The sequence below is a fragment of the Homalodisca vitripennis genome, chromosome 2, assembly GCF_021130785.1.
Source record: "Homalodisca vitripennis isolate AUS2020 chromosome 2, UT_GWSS_2.1, whole genome shotgun sequence".
Taxonomy (NCBI): domain Eukaryota; kingdom Metazoa; phylum Arthropoda; class Insecta; order Hemiptera; family Cicadellidae; genus Homalodisca; species Homalodisca vitripennis.
Genome location: NC_060208.1, coordinates 144061840 through 144075202, shown reverse-complemented (window position 1 = coordinate 144075202; position 13363 = coordinate 144061840). Strand labels below are relative to the sequence as shown.

General features: G+C 33.7%; 1 protein-coding gene across 1 annotated transcript in view; it reads right to left on the bottom strand.

Moving 5' to 3' along the window:
• The window catches only part of LOC124354836 (translation elongation factor 2), a 51195-nt gene extending 38148 nt beyond the window's left edge, over window positions 1–13047 (bottom strand). Inside the window, exons 1-2 of the mRNA XM_046805587.1 lie at window positions 13019–13047; window positions 9254–9407 (exon numbers count right to left, since the gene is read on the bottom strand). Of these exons, the coding sequence (XP_046661543.1) occupies window positions 9254–9407; window positions 13019–13032 (168 nt within the window). The 5' untranslated portion in view covers window positions 13033–13047. The remainder of the gene's footprint in view (window positions 1–9253; window positions 9408–13018) is intronic.
• Between the last annotated feature and the right edge of the window lie 316 nt (window positions 13048–13363).

Sequence of the window (13363 nt, the reverse complement as noted above, 5' to 3'; positions counted from 1 at the left end):
CGGAGGTCGTAGCAATAGACTTATGTTCCAGAAGACTCATACAAATGAGGACAAATAAATTAACATACCTAATACTTTCTGATAGTCAGGTTGCACTGAAGGCACTTGATACCTGTTTGTTTCATTAAAGTCTGGGAATGCAAGAATGCTCTAGCTGAGCTGGCAATGAATTACAGAGTAACACTCGGTTGGGTACCGGGTCATGAAGGTATTCATGGGAACGAAAAAGCAGACATCCTTGCCAAAAAGCGAGCGGAATCCACAATGGTGGGGCCTGAACCAGGTTGTGGGATGGCCTTCTCCAACATTAAAGCTCTGGTTAAAGATTGGGAAAAGAGGACAAGACACAATAATTCAAGTAGAGTCTCAGGATTAAGACTATCCAAATTGTTTATCTCTCCTTATACGTTAAAGGGTGGACAGCTCTCCTAGACCAGAATAAGGAGGATATAAGACTGATAACTGATATTAGGAATGTTTACAGGACATGGCCCTCTAAGGAAGCACCTTATGAAGGTAGGCCTTAGCCAGAGTAACGAATTTAGACTCTGGAGAGGAGGAGGAGTCAGCGGAGCACATTTTGTTAGATTGTCCTGCCATCGTAGAAACTCGGAAAAGATATCTGGGAGCATATCTCCTCAGCCCCAAGGACATTAGAGAACAGGAGTCCTTAAATCTGATTGGTTTTTGCAAAAGCCTTGGACTTTGAGGGCACAAAATTAAAGTAAGGGAGGCGCAAAGGTCCTTTTAGGGACAAATTGTCCTTTCCCCTCAGGAAGGAAAAAAAATCCTTTTCATTGCAAACATTCGATTTTTTGCAGACGTTTTGAATTGTGCAAACAGTACTTATGTCTGATGATTTGCAGAATGTTTTAAATGGCATCATAATTAATATATATTCATATTAAACAATTTTTTATGAATATTTGTTCATAAAGACACAATTTTCATTAAAATAGGCCACTACATCAACTGCAAGCACCTTAAGGAACGGTCAGCTGCATGATTGTATATTTTAGTTCTATTTAACATTGCAGTTATGTTTTTGTTTAAATTTGACTTTTATATTGTTTAAAGTCTTATTTAACATTGCAGTTATATTACTGTTTTTCAATGTAGATCATGTGTATGTTTCAAGAATATACACAAGTAATATTATAGACTTTTATATCACCTGTGACTGACATATCGACAATCCTACAATCTACAAAAGACCTTTGCCAACATTGGATTACACTACACAGCTTTGTGGAGGACATCTCAAAAGATTAGCTGGCTACAGTTAAATTTTCACTTATCTGAGTAACATCATTCCAATACAATTTGTTGTGTTGGTAATGATAATGATACTAGGCATAATGAGTGCCTTAAAACTTTGTGAAAAAAAGATCAGCACAAGTTTCAAATTTCTAACCTACTTTTAACAATTAATTACTAAAATGGTATATTTTTATTTAAAGAACGATTTTTATGTGATTTCAAAACATTAATAACATGTTTGAAATTTAGGTAATATTATATAGATCTAGGGGACCAGAGGAAATCAAGGTTTCCTGAGGAAATTTGGCTTTCTGGGTGGAAGGATAAAAAGCTTAGGTGTAACAGTAAAATATGAATGGTACCACATATAAACGTCTGATACTAAAAGATGTTCAATGATGTACCAAAGCCAGTGTAACTAAATCACAAACAAACATCAAGAGAGCGGTTCTGTGGCAGTGTTTGCTGGCTCCGAGTTTCTGTACTTCCATAGGCACTAGCAGACTGTCCTCACCACAGCCACATCATCACTGACATGTCTGCAGTTCAGTCTGCTTCTGCAGTGCTGGAAGAACACAAGCTATGTTCAAGATATTAAAATGTTAAAATTCAATATTTTTTGTGAATCTTCAAATCTTATTCTGTTATTTATTTCATGTTAACACACTGACATTGTGATAGTCCAAGAGTTAAAATAATGTTCAAAAGCCAGTGTGACTAGACCACAAAAGAACATCAAGAGAGCGGTTCTGTGGCAGTGTTTGCTGGCTCTGAGTTACTGTACTTCCATAGGCACTAGCAGACTGTCCTCACCACAGCCACGTCATCACTGACATGTCTGCAGTTCAGTCTGCTTCTACAGTGCTGGAAGAACACATGTCATGTTCAAAATATTAAAATGTCATAATTCAATATTTTTGTGATTATTGAAGTTAAATTCTGTTACGTATTTCATGTTATAAACTGACACTATCTATTTCTTTATTGTGTAATCTATCAATGCAAGAGAAAACAATGTGATAAGTAAAATGCTATTTAACGTATCAGCTTTTACTAAGGTTATCATTTTATCAGAAGTGGTCTGCCACGTTATGATAAAAATGTTCACTTCATAAAAATGTGGACACTTGCTTGTTATTATTATTTGAGGATTGAAACTTGTACTGCAGAACAAAGAATGAAAATGTTAGAGCTATATTTAGGAAGATACACTTTTGACTTTTTATAACTCTGATTCTAACAGCAAAGAAGTAGAAACAATTTAAAGATATGCAGTTTATCTGAGCTGATCCCACGATGGTAAAAATACATATTTATTTACAGTTAACCTTTTTTTATGTAGTTCCACTTTATTAATTCATTTTGTTTAACATTGTGTATACAGCTTCACTTTGTTCGTTCATTAGTATTGTCTGTGTGATAACTCTTCATGGAACATTCTAGATATTTGAAATTAGGTATACATTCATCTTAGTCCAAAAAGAACTCAATCTTGGTTTACCTTGATCTTATGGGTAATCATGATATTAATGAAACATTGCAGAATAAACTCATTTTTAAATTGAGTTCGATCATATGATATTATATCATGTAATATCTTATATAGGCTAATGAAGTTACAACCTTGTAGTGACCGTTTGTTTCTGTAGGATCTATGATATTCAATTTTATCATTTATTTAAAACCAAAATTTTTGGAATATTCATAATACCAGAGAAATTCATTAAGAAAGTTGTTTAGTCCAACAGAAATTAAAATTGGACTTTGCACTTAAAAATATTAGGAAGCAGAATCAAATATACCCATCCTATGTTCAGAAAACAAATACTAATTTGTTAAAACATAGTACAAATAAAATTTATTTATTTGATATAATCTTAAATATATACATTTCTTTGACATATATATAAAAAAATATAGCTTCACTGTATTATACATATCTAAAAGCCAATAACATAATTTGGTTCAACATTATTGTTCCAAATTAATTTATAGTAAACATCATGTGTTTGGTTTTCTACTAATGGTCTCAAGTTCAATGATGATGTACTTTGGTTTTTTGTGGCACAAGGAGTCAAGACAAATTTATCCTTGAATATAGTAAAAAATAAGTAAATGTTACATTGTTTTGTTTGTAACATAGACTGCAGTATAATATGTGGCCACCAGATTCGAATCATGATTATCAAATCCTTGATATTCACAACTATCTAAAAAATGGTGACAAGAAAATGTCGAACCCAATTACGTAATATGTATTAAAATAAAAGTATTTCTGCTGGTTTTAAATCTTAAAAATTAATATATTAAACAATAAATAAAAACTATTTGTATAAAATTTTACAAACAAAACAATACCTTTAATTACCTTTTATTATTTTTAAGGATAAACGTGTCTGACTCCCTGTTACACAAAGAACGCTAGTCATTGTTCTTGCCAAAATAAGTCAAATATGAAACACATGATTTACTTTCAATTAATTTGTAGTATTACAAACTACAAATTACGTAATTACGTTTTAGGCTTTTGAAAATTGTATTATAGTGAAGCTATACTTTTATATGTAAAAGAAATGTATTTGTTTCAGTTGACATAAAATAACTATGTCTATTTATTTATTAAACAAAATTTACTTAAACTATATTTGAGCAGCGTAGTACTTTCATTTACTTTATAAGGTAAAAATGACTGACAGCATTTAAAAAATATTTGAATGGGTCACCACCAATAATCATTACTTCTCGTCAATACATATTCTGCAAGATGATTATCAAAGCAGTCACTCCTGAGACCAGTGACCAGTTAGATCCACAATTAGATTCTATTTGTTAGATCGACTTAATTTGTACTGTGATTTAGAGTAAAATGGTCATAACCTTTTGTTTTTAGGCTAAAATAGGCCTATCTTAAATCTGTAAGGATCGTTGTTCCCAGTCTTACATGTTTCACAACAATAGGATATGTGAATCGGCATTACATATTTATTTTCAGGGCAATCTCAAAATTGAATCTACCACCTCTTCTTTCCCTTATGGAAATATTTATATTAGTGTTTGTTTCCAACGTTCCTATTACCAATGTACTCTTGATGAGTCTTCACGGTTAAATATCCTCTTTCCGATCTTTCCTTCAACTTCTACTACAACCCGTTCGCCAACCTTCTTTTTCAAACTTGTCATCTAATAAACAAAAAAAACCTGTCTACAAAAATATAACCAATCTGAAATGGTATTTCTGCAGGTACTGATGCCATCAGGAGATTCCAACTAAAATAGTACATAATTTTCAATAAATTCAATTTCAATATATAATACCAAATTTAGAATTTCATAATAGAAGTCATTGTTATTTGAAAGATGTAACTTTTGTAGCTCAACATTTTGTATTCAGTACTTTAAGATACATGAATATTGAGTATTCGATACTAATGAAAATCGATGATTCGATTGTAATGGTAGACACTTTTATATTGCAGCCCTATTTAAGCATTTATAAGCATTGTGCCTATCTAAAAAATTAAAACATGTGAAGTCAGACTTACAATAGCCTCAACATCATATTTGGAGATGTGAAACATACAAAAATGAATATACAAAAATTAATAAAGGTTGTGAAAAGGAAATCAAATTTCTCTTTAGCCACTTAAATGTACCAATGGTTAGTAAAAGATATGGAATCAGTGGGGTTAACGACCGGAAGAGCCAATCAAAATTTCAACGTTTACGTATTCTGCTCATCCTCTGGAACAAAATTATATATGGTTTTAGGGTGTGGAAATCATAAATAACATAAATGTAAAAGCAAACTTGGGTTTATATTTGTTTACTGTGCTTCTCATTATATACTCCCGATAGCTTAACTGAGTGTTCTGTGGTCAGAACCGCTTAGTTACATTGATTGTCTCGTGCAGTACCTTGTATTGCCTCTTCGATGACGTCCATTACATACACAGGGCACGATGTTCGGTTAGCTTTAATATAATTAATTAGTCTTAAATTTGTTTATGTATTTGATTGTGGATTACTTGAGCAGTTAAAGTATTAGGAAATTAATTTTATTCCTTTTTAATTGGTCATTGTATTTTTTCAGAGTAAAAGCTTGCTTTGTAATCATGTGTAATTTTTAGTTTGTATTCACTATTTTCAAATCATTATTATCCACACCGGAAACGAGACTAGCTTTATCAGGCAAATAATGAATTTTAAAACCTTAAAAGTAAGTTGCATTTCCTATAAAGCAATGATGGCCGCAGGTGACCAGTTCATTTTAGAATTTTAATTTTTAATGATAGGTACTACCTTGAGAGTAGACCGTGCTGATGGCCGGAGGCATTAGTGTAAAACTGATACGAACTTTTCCCAAATTCCCCTATTTTAGCATTATCGTTATTTTACTTATCCAAAGATGACGTGACGGCTGGTGACAACAACCAATACAAGGTTTAACTTACAAGTATAACAAGACCACGTGATGTCCATTGAACAATGAAATATTACTCCGTGCAAGAAAAGTAGTTTCACTTTTGAATAACTTCCATTATTGTAATTTTAACTTATTGAAATCTTATATTGTTTTGTTCAGGAGGACGATAGTAATAAGTTAATAACGCAAAACTCGTATTTTGCCAATCCATCTCAACTTCACACAGGGTAGCCACCCAAAACCTCTTTTCAAATTCCCAGTTTTCCCGGTCTAAACTTTCAGATTCTCTAGCCTATTTTGAAGCCAAATAATACTGTATTTAACCCTTACGCTGAGTGAAATGGTAATGGATTATCGTAACCAGATGTATTTGCAAGAAATGGGATGATTCACAAACTTTTGCCGCTAGAAAAATGCGAGAAATTTGGTGACAATTTAACGCTATCAAATATTTTGAGCTCTTAGTTTGGTAAATCTTAAGCTCAGCGACTACCGCTCCAATCGCCGTGATTTTTTGCATACTAACACAGGTTAACGTAATTTCACTGAAAACAATAGTCCCGATTATCGCTAACATATAAAAACAGTTTTTCGGCAGTAAAATGTTGGCAATACAAAACACATAAATAACGAGATTTTCGACTATCAAACTAAAAACAATGGCCGACCATGGTCGTTTTGATGAGTTGACAGTAGTCACGTGACAAACAGGAAAGTTTTCGATTGGCCGGGCGGGTCACATGACCTACTGGACGGCTTCGATTGACCGCCAGACGTAAACAAACAAACCCACATGGACAAGGAATAATTAGTGAAGTTATTGACATGGCGTGCAATGGTTCTTGTCACACGCTAAAAAGACCCTAGCTTGCGTATTCGAAACTCAGATCACGTGATGCTTGCCCGCTGCGCAGCACTTTGCGCTGCTTGCTCTTTTAGAAAAAAAATTTACTCGAGCTTGCAAAGTCCAAGCCCAGATCACGCCATGACTGCTTACACACACAAAACTCAGACAGAACTAACGCAGGTTCCATTACAAGCAAAAGGTAACCGGCGCGCGTTTATCACTGATAAGATAAGACGAGTTTATACTAGAAGTATAAACTCGTATACTAGAAGTAGTTGGACTAGTGCCCTACGAACTAATAAGACCAAAAAAAAACGAATAAATGCAATGTCAGTCAGGTTTTTTTTAATTTTATTTTGCCGACACATTTTTTTGGGGGGGGGAGTAAACGGCTACGGCGATAATCAGGATATTGTTTTCGGTGAAATTACGTTAACCTGTGTTAGTATGCAAAAAATCAAGGCGATTGGAGCGGTAGTCGCTGAGCTTAAGATTTACCCTTAGTTTTTATCTCCGTGTCTTTCGATGAGTGGACATAATGTGTATACCTATAACTTTCCTCTCTGTGATGTTTGGAGAATACATGTATCCAATATGGAAAACAAAGATAACGCATAAACACGCATGTTTCCCGGAGTTCAAAATTTATGCATAATGCACGCTTTTACAGATTCTCATCGTTGTCAGTAGCCCTGGTTTGAGTCCCACGAAAATTACATAGCTTTCAATAAATATAGATATATTCCACTGACGGCCCATACATGAAGAATTTATCAGAAAGTTATTTACTAGAAAGTTACCAGAAATTCAGTTAGTTTGCAATCTGTAGAATAAGTATGCACAGAACAGTACCTTTTACAATTGAACCGAAAAAACAGGCACAATTAATGTTATAAATTGCTGGCTTCTAAATATTTTGTATTAACCTGAATGATAATGCAGGAAAAGAAATAGGCTATCCCATCACAACAAAACAACTACAAAGTAAATAAGCGCTCAAAAGGCTGTGGTTCATTATAACGTGTTCGTTAGATTATAGTCATGGACTATGAAACAACATGGCATAAGACTCTTTATACACGTTGAACTATTTAGTTTTAAAGTTCAAATCGGCCAACTGATCATCACGTGTGCGGGGAAGTCATTCAGGTAAATACAGAATTTCTAGCCATCGTCCAACAAATCCCGCTCTGATGAAAAATTACATGCATGGTTGATTCCATTGGCCGTATGTAGACTAGCGACAACATAAACTGCATTGAAACTGTTAAGTAAAGTTGCGAGAGAATTTATACTCTCGTATAATGTGAACAATATAAACGATTTAACTCAAGAGAACTGTCGCAAGCACTTACTACAGTTGCATCGCTTTTTTTTCCAAGAGTTAATATGAAGTCTGTTCACACACAGCTGCTGTCTCGGCAATGCTTATAATTGAATTTTAATAGCTGACACTTGATCTCCAGCTCTTGCAAACAATTGTCCGACGCTAGTTGTGGCAGCGCTCACAAGAGCTCTTGCGCCTGTTTACACACAATTTATAGTCGGACACAAAACTTTATCATTTTTTTTTTTTTCAGCGTAAATGCAGTTGAGTCGATGTTCAGAAGTGACCGCAATATCATAACATCACTTTCTTTGTTTTAACCTGTGCAATCTGTAGACCAGAACGTATGTGAGAAGCACTCATTCACAGACCAACCAAGGCCTCGGCCACAATACAAGATCAAAGTAAGTTGTGCAATAGCAAATGGAACCAAAACAACAAAGGAAAACAATAAATAAATAAACTTCACTAAGAAGGCAAAATCTAGCCAAAATCATGAAAAACGGAAATTCTTACACAAAATTCTACCTACTAATCAGGAGGTATGTACATATTCTCCCAACTCAGGTTCTTGCATAAATTTCACACAGTTGCTGAAGTATAAGCAGTCCCCACCACAATCCAATCATCTTATTTACGATTATCTAAACTAAACATCATCATTGTACTTGCAGCCATTAATCAATTAGTAAATAGGATTTTACTTTTAATTTGGAACAATATTGTTAGATAATAAATTGTAATTCACTATAATTGCAATCATAAATAAAGTTTTCCATTGATAGCCTAAATACATTTTTGGATAGTTTGGGTAGCCTATTTCTAATAAAAATTTTTATACCCTGATTTCATAGTGACTGCTTGTTTATGTTTATGATATAAAATATGTTTAGAAGCCTTCATTTAGGCCACCTCAATTTGACCAAAAATGTGGTCTTGTCTAAAATTGAATATACAAAACAAACTTATCTACAAAAAGGGGTATACTTAATTGAATAGGCCTTATGTTTCCCGTATTCTCAGCCATCTAATAAAATATCCATTTAATCTTTCCCTTTCACACAAAGGGTCATGTTCTCAGCATATGCAAGATTGCAGCAAGAAATGACCTACATACTAAGTTGACCAGAAACAGTTCTTTATCGTCATATTAAATGCTGCTAGTCTTTTAATTGACATGTATTTACGTGTGAATCTCTAAGAATTAAAAATTAGGATATTTTACTAATCGTGTCCTGAAAAGAAACCACCATTGCAATCGGTGGTGCAATACCCCATGTTTCCACAATGTTTAATTACGAAATGTAGGTTTCGTATTGAAACAAAAGTCTCTTGATAACGAAATAAAATAATAGTAGTTTTAAATTATTATATATTTTACTTCTAGAGTACTTACCATGATGGATGTTAGAAGATTTCTTTTCACTGGAATACAAGACTTGCCAACGAAGGCAGACTCCCTGTGGAAAGGAAGACTGTCAACCAACGGTGAAAGAGGCTGCGAGAGGGGGGGGAGCTTTCCGCCGGATATTGACGTTTGGTGGTTTGGCCTGTTAAGAGGGAGGGGATTATGTCTAGAGACAGAGTTTCAAAATACAAAAATCAAGTAGTGTATACTATATGATAGTCTATTTGTTTATTTATTTTCAAACTAAACAGCCAACAAATCTCTTTCATTTTCTTAATACTTTTAAATTAGTCAAATTTACTGAAATAAAATAGAAGCTTAAATATAAAACTATGAAAAATTATTTTGTCTCCATTGCGAATTTGAAAAAGTGTACCACACTACCATATTTATAAGAATATAATTCTTTAATGATACATCATGCGTGCATTTGACCCAGCTAAGAAAGAACGTTTCGTCAGGTGTCGTAAATACAACGTAAATAATGTTTTGAAAGTTTGACAGATGCATGTTGACAGTGGATTCCTGTTAGTAGTATTTACTCTCAAACCAATAGTTAAAAAATATAAACACTTAGCTGGTAAGTATCTGGCTCTTGTATTGTTTTATAAAGTGAGTGATTTCAAATAGTATTTTTATTGTGTTTGATTCCATTAAAAACGAGTTCAGTAATTGCTAATTGTGCTGCTTTAATTCCATTTTCTTTTTAAGTTGAAATTTGATAGATCCCTTGTCAATATAAATTCCCATTACAGAATATTTGGCATCCATTGTGGAGAAAAACCAAACACAATTAAGGTTAACTAAAAAGAGAAAGAATACAATGAAGAGGATTCACGCGCTGTTACAATGAAAGGGAAGATCAGTTTAATGCAGAAGTGATTCAAGATGTTTCAGAATTTTATGAAAAGTTGTCGGATAAAGCAGATACTCGTAGATTATTTGTTATTGACACTCAGGTAAGTGAGTTAATGAGCTGCAGGTAATGATGAACAAGTTCTTAAATCTGAATATGATGAGTTTAGACAGTTACAACGCGAGATGGATATGAATAAATGTAACATATCACCCTTAACTCGGGAGTAAGGCCTGGCAAAATTTCACACCATGGATCAGTTTTTAATTAAAACCTTTCTTGTTCTAAACAATTGTACCATATTCCTAAGTTAAACCTTAGTAAATTTGACAGCAGTTAATTATACCAGCTTTTTGGACTCAATTCAAAAAGACACACGAGAACAAGTCTATTGACAATGAAACCAAATGTAATTACTTAATACAGTCGATAGTTTAAAATTCTCTAGCCCGTGAACTAGTTTATAGATTTCCTCCACCCGGCCCTAACTATTATAAGGTTATTGAGCAATTCACTTATAAGTTTGGTAAAAAAGAATCGTTGATTTAATTATAAGTAAGAGCATTGCTAAGTTTAGTTTTATATTAATCTACTGGTAAAAAGTTCACTCTAAAATATTTATATGACCATTACACTCCCAACTACGTTCTTTAGAAACGTGAGCAGTCACAAGTGACATGCATGTCTGTAAGCTGTTTCCTACGTCAGAATCAGCATTGGCAGAGCTCTCCTTAAGAAAATGGCACCAACAACAATCTTCTCGCATAAGGTCATTTGTAGATAGTGAAAAATCGATAAAAACAAAACAAAAACACTAATTAGAAGAGATTTTAGCCTATTTTGAGGCTCGAGGTAGAAGCAGAGAAAGGTCATCACCAGCTCATATACCATTTTTTTCAGAATGATAGTAAGACTAATCTTTCATGTAATAATAAGAAAGATAAAGTAAGTCTGAAAAATTGTGCGATTAAAAATGAACAGGTTGTAGAAAGCTTTAGTAAGGCTATATCTACTGCTACAGGTTTAGTTGGTTGTAAAGTTGATTCCTAGCCTAAACCTACATGTATATTTTGTGAGGATTCTCGTTCTAGTTCAGACTGTTTGAAAGCCAGAAATATAATATTGTCTCATAGAAAAAGAATGTTGAGTGAAAAACACGGTTGTTTTGCTTGTTCTAAAACAGGACAACCTCACAGGCAATGTAAAGCTTTTCTGAAATGTAAGTTAAAGTTTGCAATGGTCATCATATACTTCTTTTATGCCCTATGTTGGATGGCAGCTACAAACCACAGGAATATAAAAAGGTCGAACAAAAGTCAGTTCAGGGTTGCAAAGAAGTAGGTCTTCATAACAACATCGACAACAAAGTACTATTTCAAACCCTTAGAGTCACTCTTATAGGTGAAGAAGATAATAACATTAGGCCGTTAATTGACACTGGATATCAACGAATGTAAGAAAATCTAATGCCAAAAAACAAAAATAGATTTCTTTAGAAGCAGTGACTATGGGTCATTCGCTGTTCAAAGGAAAGACGATTTCAATAGAAGAACATGATTGTTATTTGGTAAGATTCAGAAATACAAATGGCGGGCTTTCATGTAATATCAAGAGTTTGGACCAAGAAATCATCTGTAATTATCTTCTTGTCGTGAAAGAAGGACTATGGACCCAAGAACTTAAATAAATAGGAATAAAATACAATTATTTTAAAGAAGGGCACATCAACATTTTGATACCACGTATTTATATAGGCAACAAATTGTTTCCCAGGCAGAAGAAGGATCTGAAATGTGGCTTAGTTGTTGATGAAACATCCCTCGGTTGGGCACTAATAGTTGAAACGAACAAAATCGGTTATAAGTCTGAAAATTCTACTATACTTACATCAAGTATGCTCGCAGTGTTCAAGTTCACTTCCGTAAGAAAGTTTTGAGAACTTGACACACTATGTATCAAAGATCCTATTGAAGTTGGAAGTAAGAAAAGAAATCTCTGTAGATGTACAAGGCCGATTTCTTGAGGTTTTGAAAATAGGTAAAGACCAAAGATAAGGGTACAACAAAGATCTGACCTGTTATTGACGGATCGGCTTGCAAGAAAGAATATCCGTCTCTCAATCAATGTGTGGAAAAGAAATTGAATTTATTATAAGAAATTCCTCCGTTACTTCTTCGCTTCAGACTGAATAAAATAGGAGTAGCTTCGAACATTGAAAAGGCCTTCTTACAAAATAAGCATAAGTGAAAAAGACCGTAGCTACATAAAGTTCCTATGGGTTGACAAAGCCTATAATTTGAAAATTTATCGACATGGTAGGGATTAGAACCTCGAGTAGCCAATTCTGACATAAATTGAATCTAAATAGTGAGCCATTCTGGTTAAAACCACCCTCATCAGAATGGCTGGGCTTAGAAATAAAACTTGATAAAGAATGGATGGACACAGAATGGAAAGTCATCATTAGTTGCGGTAGGAGTTATCATAGACATGAAGTTTGATGAATATTTAGGTCTCCGCTACTCAGATAATTTCAAGACCATCCGAATCCAAATAGCTTGGATTATGAGTCGTCATACGCAATTTCAACGGCTTTGCTAGTTTATGACCATTTCTGGTTCGAGTTAATTACATTTCTGGCACCAATGTTGAGTCTGCCTTGTTGTCATGGCCAACACACACACACACACACATGCACGCATACAGACACAGGTCCAAAAAAAACCTACTTCTGTCAAAAGACAACTAAGATAGATTTTAAAACAATATTGACACGTTTCGTATAAGTTAGATAGTAACTGTCTTTTATATATCCACTATAGTACTGACTTAGCACTAGCACTGCATATGTAATATTTCGTAAAATGTACAGTTAGAAATATATTTTTCAAACTCACCTGAGATTTTGCATAGAAAGAAAGTGTGTGTATTTTTTGTTTTCTAACCTTTTGTATACTGTTTACAGTTTTAGTTGTTTTGTTTTAAAATATTATTGATATAATCAATTGTAGTTTTGAATATTTCTCAATTGAATTGGGATCTAACATCTAAGACTTTTAAGAATAACGAATTGTGAGGAGATGGATGCAAATTTAATAGACACAACACTTTTATAGACATAACGAAACCAAATAGGCGTGGTGTGGTGTTTAAGGGATATATTGACGAAACTATATGGTTCTGTTTTAACTGAAGCTCCGTTCCATTTTTATTATCACAAATTCAGAGGGTAAGTAATAAAG